This window comes from Mytilus californianus, unplaced genomic scaffold, assembly GCF_021869535.1.
Source record: "Mytilus californianus isolate M0D057914Y unplaced genomic scaffold, xbMytCali1.0.p SCAF_6, whole genome shotgun sequence".
Classification (NCBI taxonomy): domain Eukaryota; kingdom Metazoa; phylum Mollusca; class Bivalvia; order Mytilida; family Mytilidae; genus Mytilus; species Mytilus californianus.
The window spans coordinates 105,032,435-105,041,124 of record NW_026262712.1 but is presented as its reverse complement, the minus strand read 5'-3'; the positions used below and the strand labels follow the sequence as shown (position 1 = coordinate 105,041,124).

At 34.8% G+C, this 8,690-nt stretch overlaps 1 protein-coding gene across 1 annotated transcript; it reads left to right on the top strand.

Moving 5' to 3' along the window:
- Positions 1-1,655: 1,655 nt before the first annotated feature.
- On the top strand, positions 1,656-2,504 carry LOC127706707 (uncharacterized). The gene has a single exon (XM_052211364.1). It carries the CDS (start codon positions 1,656-1,658, stop codon positions 2,502-2,504), a length of 849 nt encoding a protein of 282 aa, XP_052067324.1.
- Positions 2,505-8,690: the final 6,186 nt, after the last annotated feature.

The following is an 8,690-nucleotide window of genomic DNA, read 5'->3' as shown; positions in this document are numbered from 1 at the left end:
AATAAATATATGCAATTGACCTATATACTTTGTGGGAGATGTTGCACGACAAAGGCGGTTTTTGATAAGTTTTTAGTCTATCTATATTGATATATGTTGATCCCAAGGGTGACGGGGATATAAAATTAATATGGTAACTTTTGATCTCCTTCCGACCGGCAGTAAAATTCTTGCCAAAATGGGTCCGTTTGGCTGTGCGGGATGTATTAATTTGCAGCAACGTTCTCTGTACGCTAAATAACTTTCACAACAACTCTTTGAAAGGTCTGTATGTGACCCGTTATTATCAATCTAATTAATACCACTGTTTTTCAGTGGCAGTCCAAATTTCCCATCCTTCTTCCCGATCGGCCCATATTATAAGACCTACCTATTGTATTTAATGTTAATGTGTTCTCGTCCTAAACATGCATCAAATATTTGCCACTTGACGTAAAGCAAATAGCAATCAATAAATCAGTCTATATGCTATACGATTCTTCCGTTGTACAGTCCATAAGTCATACGTGGTAGTTCACGGTGGGTTAACGGGTGTCGTTTGGTATATCGAAAAATATATGATCGTAAAAGAATAAGTTACGGTGGTCAAGTATTGCGATCTGATCATGAAAGATCTGGTATCGTATCGTGAATTAGATTTTAAATATTAATTATATTCAATCCAATTATTGAACTATTACAACAAATATTGGGAACAATAAAAATGGTTGTCATTGTGTTCCACGGAACAGTTTCTTTTGTATTGCCTGTATGTTCTAAGTTTTTATTTCCATGATCTTTTCCGCGATCGTTATGGAGTTCTCTCTGCCATTCTGTGTTATTTAGGAGGTTTTACTTGTTCAACAACCTTTTTCATGGCTACTTTTGTACTTATTGTCACATCACTAACAATGTCCCTAATTTCCAACAAGTTGTCTTGTTCACCTCCGTATTCCAGCCTTTCCGTCGACGCGATATCCAACTCCAGATATTAAACACATTTCTATCCTCATCCATTCGTGTAAGTTTACACAGAAGCCGTACGCAAGAAAACGCGCTGCGTATTCAAACATGATGTCCATCCTAGGTCGCCCACTGTAAAGATATAAGATGTATTTCTCCCAACAGATAAAAAGTACTTACAAGCTTTATTTTGAACAGAATTAATTACGCTAAACGATTTAGTTCCCAAAATTCCACTCCCGTACATTAAAATATGCTCCACCATTGAGTTGTACAATTTTGTATAAACCTTATATGACAAAACAGCTCCCAAAGCTCGGCTTGCTGATTTTGCTAGTTACTTGTTAATTTTGCTTGCTATTTTAAATACTTATTGTTTGTATTGGATATAAATAAAATGAGATGTGTGGTATTAATGAGACAGCAATCAAACCAAAGGACGTACAGTAGTAAACATTAAAAGTGAAATTATTTAATTTTTTTAGTTGAATTCATTAATTAGAACTGGGACTTTCTATACTATATTACTTAGTATAGAAAGTCCCTGATTAGAACCTTGTTAATTGATTCTCTAATCCATTACATACCGGAGAATACAAAGGTTAAACACATAATACTTATTTTTGGTATTTAACTGGAATACAAAAATAAGAAGATGTGGTATGATTCCTAAATGGATTACGAGACAAAAGTCCAAAGACCATAGGACAAAGATGTATAAAGTTATTAGAGGTCTCTGTACGGCTAGGACAAAGATGTATACAGTTATTACAGGTCTCTGTACGGCTAGGACAAAGATGTATAAAGTTATTACAGGTCTCTGTACGGCTAGGAAAAAGATGTATAAAGTTATGACAGGTCTCTGTACGGCTAGGACAAAGGTGTATAAAGTTATGACAGGTCTCTGTACGGCTAGGAAAAAGATGTATAAAGTTATTACAGGTCTCTGTACGGCTAGGATAAAGGTGTATAACGTTATGACAGGTCTCTGTACGGCTAGGAAAAAGATGTATAAAGTTATGACAGGTCTCTGTACGGCTAGGAAAAAGATGTATAAAGTTATGACAGGTCTCTGTACGGCTAGGAAAAAGATGTATAAAGTTATGACAGGTCTCTGTACGGCTGGGAAAAAGATGTATAAAGTTATGACAGGTCTCTGTACGGCTAGGAAAAAGACGTATAAAGTTATGACAGGTCTCTGTACGGCTAGGAAAAAGATGTATAAAGTTATGACAGGTCTCTGTACGGCTAGGAAAAAGATGTATAAAGTTATGACAGGTCTCTGTACGGCTGGGAAAAAGATGTATAAAGTTATGACAGGTCTCTGTACGGCTAGGAAAAAGACGTATAAAGTTATGACAGGTCTCTGTACGGCTAGGAAAAAGATGTATAAAGTTATGACAGGTCTCTGTACGGCTAGGACAAAGATGTATAAAGTTATGACAGGTCTCTGTACGGCTAGGAAAAAGACGTATAAAGTTATGACAGGTCTCTGTACGGCTAGGAAAAAGATGTATAAAGTTATGACAGGTCTCTGTTCGGCCTATGCCACAGCCTTTTAACGCGACGACGGTACGCTAACTTCTACGTTTTGTAGTATTGTGTTACCAAGAACACCACTTTTGCTGATGTTGACCCCCAATTAGTCACCAAGACAACCACGTTTGCTGATGTTGATCTCCAATTAGTCACCAAGATCACCACGTTTGCTGATGTTGACCTCCAATTAGTCACCAAGATCACCATGTTTGCTGATGTTGACCTCCAATTAGTCACCAGGAACACCACTGTTGCTGTTGTTGACCCCAAAGTAGTCACAAAAACGCCTCTTTTGCTGATGCTGACCCCAATAAGTCACCATCTCACTCCCATTCCCCTACAACTCAGTCGATGACCATATGATTATTTAACATCATTAAAACAAAATACAAATGTATATATCTAGCAACCACATATAAGTTTTTAAGAGAAATCCCTGTAGTGGGTGTTGAGAAAGGAGCGTTCAAAGATAAGAGAGTTTCTTTAATAGTTTCCCCTTTCGTCAATCTAATTAAAATATAGTTCTCTGATTTCGTTATATTCTCGTATGTACGAGCACGCGAGTTAATATAGGTCTAAATTTTAATCAGATTGCCTTTTCGTGCATTTAACAAACGTTATCCTTTTTTAAGGTCGTATTTCCATTCAATGATTTTGTTCGATTTTCAGTTAAAAGTCCAGGAGAGCCGAAAGATATCAAAGGGATATTCAAACTTATAAGTCGAAAACAAACTGACAATGCAGTGGCAAAAAACGGATAACGACGAAAAAGCAAACAACAGTACACAAAACACAACACAGAAAACTAAAGACTGAGCAACACGAACCCCATCATAATCCGGGGGTGATATGTCTTAGTTATATATGCAAAATCTTACGACTGCAATCCTTGACATAGCCCGTTAAATTTAAATATAACTCTAGAACGGTAAGTTACCTACTGCCCAAATTTGAAACGTCTGTCTGCTAGTTTTGGTTCTTAGCAATGTGAGCTTCATAAAATTTGGATAAGGAAAAATTAAGTTAGAGTGCAGAAGCTAAGATGGAACGGACTGACGGAAAGACGGATGGACGGAAAGATTGACGGAAGGACGGTTAAGGGTAACACTTAATGCCCCGTTGCCTACGGCGGGGTCATAAACATTCAGCATTTGAACAAAATTGTGTGTCTCAACAACTACATAATATATACGAGCACGCGAGTTAAGATAGATCTGAATTTTAATCAGATTAACAAGATGTACATTTATAGAATTTCCAAAATAAAACGAATGTTTGTAAGGTTTTCTATAATTGTTCCTCATATATACTACTAATTAAACGAAGAGCATGACCATCAAATGAAATTCCTGATCTGATTGGTCAAACTAGATTTCTTCTCCTCTAAAACAATACTACTTCACGTACTGACGTAACTATTCCTTCTCATTTAATTTGTTTTCCTCATTTTTAGAATTTTTCTTGATATTGTTCAAAAGGTAGAGTCAAACATTGACATCAAGATATTGAAACTCGACAAAGTGGTGTAGGATTTTCTCGCTGCGTTGAAGACCCATTGGTGGCCTTCGGCTGTTGTCTGCTCTTTGGTTGGGTTGTTGTCTCTTTGACATATTCCCCATTTCCATTCTCAATTTTATTGGTATGATTGATGCTTCTGTTTTGTTGTTTTTGATACACGGTACAAATATAATGTTATAACATGGAAATCTTAACGAATTCTTGATTGGGTATTATAGGTATTATTCAACTGTTTGTTTTTTTATTTTTATTTTAGCGAATAAGATTTTAATTCGTACTTTTACTTACCATTATCAATAAAATAACGAGGGTCCTATGATATCACAATATTTCGCCCAGTTGCCAATCTCTTATATTATATATGCCTCTGTCTGAACTAAACAGGACAGGGACAAGGTTCACCTCAGAAAATTCCTTATATTAGTCCGATTTGAGGAAGCATGATTGTCCGGAGCAAAGCTTGACATTAATTAGTCGAGTTTCTGCATGAATTCTACCCTGCAACTTCAATCCCTGTTAAAAAATAATCTGTTCAAAATTCATGTGAATCCCTGTATGAAATTTCCCCTTCTAATCGCGGTTGGAATAGATACGACGATGTTACCAGCCACACAAGTTTCGGGAAAAAGACAAATTTTTACATCCTTTTAAACAATCTTCTATTAAATATTTAAATTGAGTAAAAGATGTTTCATTTCTAAATTGGTTTGGCCACTCATTCCATAGTTTGGCTGTAGAATATCTGGAGGATTTCAAGCCATACCTTGTAGTTCTAACTGCAGGCATTTGAGCTATAAGTTTTGATATCTGAAAGAATATTTTGTTTCTGTAATGTTTATAAGATTATGTAGGTATATTGGATTTTCTTTAGGCATGCACGCTTTCTTTATTCACTGTTCTAAATACCTATTTTGCCATCGTACTTAAGCGTCTTACTTTGAGAGATGGCATTTTTTATTTTAAGAGTAAATCAACATATGTGCTGTTGTTATCCTGGCCCCGGAAAATAAAACAGACCTTTTCAATTTTAATTGTGTTTGCCTCGCTGCAGGAATGCCAGGACAATGAACAGAAATTAAAGTTAGACATAATATAAGATTGGTATATTGTTTTCCTAAAGTATTTCCCAGTTTGTTTAAGCCTTTTTAAAACATTAAGCTGTCTAGATGCTTTTTTGCAAATGTTGGAGAAATGTGTGTTGAAATTTAATGCAAAATCAATGGTGATGCCTAATAGTTTGACTTTACCTGCCATGTCAGAGGTGATGTATTTGTCCATTGGTTCTTTGCCAATTGCCAAAGCTTGAAATTTTGCAGGATTTGCCTTCATTCGATTGGAAGAGAACCAGTCTATCAGAGCTAAACTTTCAAGTGTAGTGTTTATATCCCTATTTGCATAAGAGAGAGTATTGTCGTCAGCATAATTGTAGAGTAAACTGTGTGAAGTTAAGCGAAAGATATCATTTAAGAAATTTAAGTATAGGACCAAGAATAATACCTATGGGTACACCTTTGTAAATATTTTTCAAATTGTTAAGACTGAAGACAACTCGAACACACTGTTTACTGTTTCCTATTTAATAAGTGAAAATGCGTATCGAAGTATCAACTAGCTGGTTGTAAATTGCCCTTTCGAAAAAAAATTGAAATATCAAAAGTATGCTTACGGGTCTATAGTTACCTACGTCAAGTACATCGGTTTTTTTTTTTTTTTTTTTTGCAATTGTACATTTTGTGTCTGTTTAAGATTGTCTGGAAAAGTAGTTAATTTTATCGTTTTAATCAATTCAGTCATTGATTCTGTGATTATTGTTTGTGCTAGTACAGTTACGGTTAGGAATTTAACTGAAATTCCATTTATTCCCTTTGCCTTTTTGATATTTAATGTTTGATGTTGTTTGTCTACAGTTGAGATGGTACAGAATTCTAGTTATGTGTGGCAGTTTTGTTTTCATATATTTATTTATCACTTGGATGGTTTTGGTTATCAGGTGAGTTGTTGTCTTTTGCCACATTTATAAAAAAAAATAAGTGAAGTCTTCTGCTGCTTTCTTTTTGTCGTACTTTGTTTTTGATTCGAGCGTCACTGATGAGTCAGGCTTTTTTAGACGTAGAATTATATTTTTGTGAAGTAGCTGCCTTTGTTTTTTAATGAAAGGTTTTTATAGTAGACCAGAAGTCAGTTGTTTTTGTCCACCTATGCAGCGTTCGTAAAAATATGTTTAAATCTTTTTTTTCGTGTTTTTTTTTTTTATTCACAGAATTTCTTTGTTGTCTATAATCAAAGTTCCCTGCTTTTATTTGATTTGTGTTTGTTATACCTGTTGTACAGCGGTCTTGTTTTTTGTACACTGCTCTTCTTAGTTCCTGGTTCATAAGGGCGCTACCATTTGATTTTTATGGGGGGGGGGGGGGGGGGGCTAGGATGAAATTTGAAAAAAATAGGCAGGACAAGAGTTGTGAGTAAAAAAAAAAGGCAGGATGAGAGTATTTGCAAAAAAAAAGGCAGGATGACAATTTAGTTAAATAAAAAAAGTCAGGATAAACTAAAAAAAAGGGCAGGACCGAATAGAGTGAAAAATAAAAAGGCAGGACCGAATAGAGGGAAAAATAAAAAGGCAGGACAAAATTTTTCATCCTAGCCCCCCCCCCCCCCCTCCCCCCCCCCCCCCCATAAAAATCAAATGGTGGCTCCCTAAATCATTGGATACAGGTTGTTTGGATTGTTTCCTTTCGGAGCGTGTTGGTCTAAAACGTTTACCACAGCCTTTTAAAAATCTGGATATGCCTGATTTATATTTTCATAATCTATTATTCAAGAGAATTCAATATTTTCTAAGTCTGCATTGACCCTTTATCTGTACAGAAAGAGATTAAATTACCTAATTTTGACCAACCAATCGGTTCTTTGTGTAAGTATGTTAAAAATAAACTATGTGAAAGTTATTTAACATTTTCGAATAAACTGAAGTATCAAACAATTAACTCAGAAAAAGGGAAGCTTGGTACTTATAAAAAGATTGTTTTAAAAAAGAAAAATATTTAGAACTACAGGATTTTAAAAAAAGACAGTCAATTTGTAAATTAAGAATAAGCGCTCACTCTTTAAAAATTTAGACGGACAGATATTAAAAAAAACGTATAGATAGATAGATACGAGCGTCTTTGTTTAAATTGCTCACTTGGTAAAGTTGAGGATGAGCTTCATTTTTAGCCATCACTTGGCGTCCGTCGTCGTCCGTCGTCGTCCGTCTGGTGTAAACTATTTCAAATGATCTTCTCCTCTGAAACCACTGAACCAATTCCAACCAAACTTAAGCTGAATGATCCTTAATTAGGATATCTAGAATAAAGTTTGTGTTTTATTTTCTGTTTCGTCGAAAAACATGGCCGCCATGGCTAAAAATAGAACATAGGTGTAAAATGCAGTTTTTGGCTTATATCTCAAAAACCGAAGCAGTTAGAGCAAATCTGACATGGAGTTAAAGTGTTCAAAAGGTAAAGTTCTATCAGCCCTGAAATTTTCAGACGAATCTGATAACCCATTGTTGGGTTGCTACCACTAAATTGGTAATTTTAAGGAAATTTTGCAGTTTTTGTTTATTATCTTGAATAGTATTAATGATAAAGATAAACTGTAAACAGCAAATATGTTCAGCAAAGTAAGATCTACAAATAAGTTAGAATGACCAAAATTGTCAATTGACCCCTTAAAGAGTTATTGCACTTTAAGGACAATTTTACACAATTTGTTTATCATGTTTTCTAACTTTAAAAAATCTTCTCCTCTGAAACCACTGAACCAATTCCAACCAAACTTAAGCTGAATGATCCTTAGGGTATCTAGAATAAAGTTCATGTTTTATTTTCTGTTTCGTCAAAAAACATGGCCACCATGGCTTAAAATAGAACATAGGGGTAAAATGCAGTTTTTGGCTTATATCCCAAAAACCAAAGGAGTTAGAACAAATCTGACAGGATAAAAGTGTTCATTAGGTTAAGTTCTATCAGCCCTGAAATTTTCAGATGAATCTAATAACCCAATGTTGGGTTGCTGCCACTAAATTGGTAATTTTAAGGAAATTTTGCAGTTTTTGGTTATTATCTTGAATAGTTTTAAGGATAAAGATAAACTGTAAACAACAAATATGTTCAGCAAAGTAAGATCTACAAATAAGTTTTATATGACCAAAATTGTCAATTGACCCCTTAAAGAGTTATTGCCCTTTAAGGACAATTTTACACAATTTGTTTATCATGTTTTCTAACTTTAAAAATTCTTCACCTCTGAAACCACTGAACCAATTCCAACAAAACATCAGCTGAATGATCCTTAGGGTATCTAGAATAAAGTGTGTGTTTTATTTTCTGTTTCGTCAAAAAACATGGCCGCCATGGCTAAAATTAGAACATAGGGGTAAAATGCAGTTTTTGGCTTATATATCTCAAACACTTAAGCAATTAGAGCAAATCTGATGAGAGGTTAAAATGTTCATTAGGCCAAGTTCTATCAGCCATGAAATTTTCAGACGATTCTAACAGTCCATTGTTGGGTTGCTGCCACTTAATTGGCAATTTTAAGGAATTTTGCAGTTTTTGGTTATTATCTTGAATATTATTAATGATAAAGATAAACTGTGAACAGCAAAAATGTTCAGCAAAGTAAGATCTACAAATAAGTTTAAATGACGA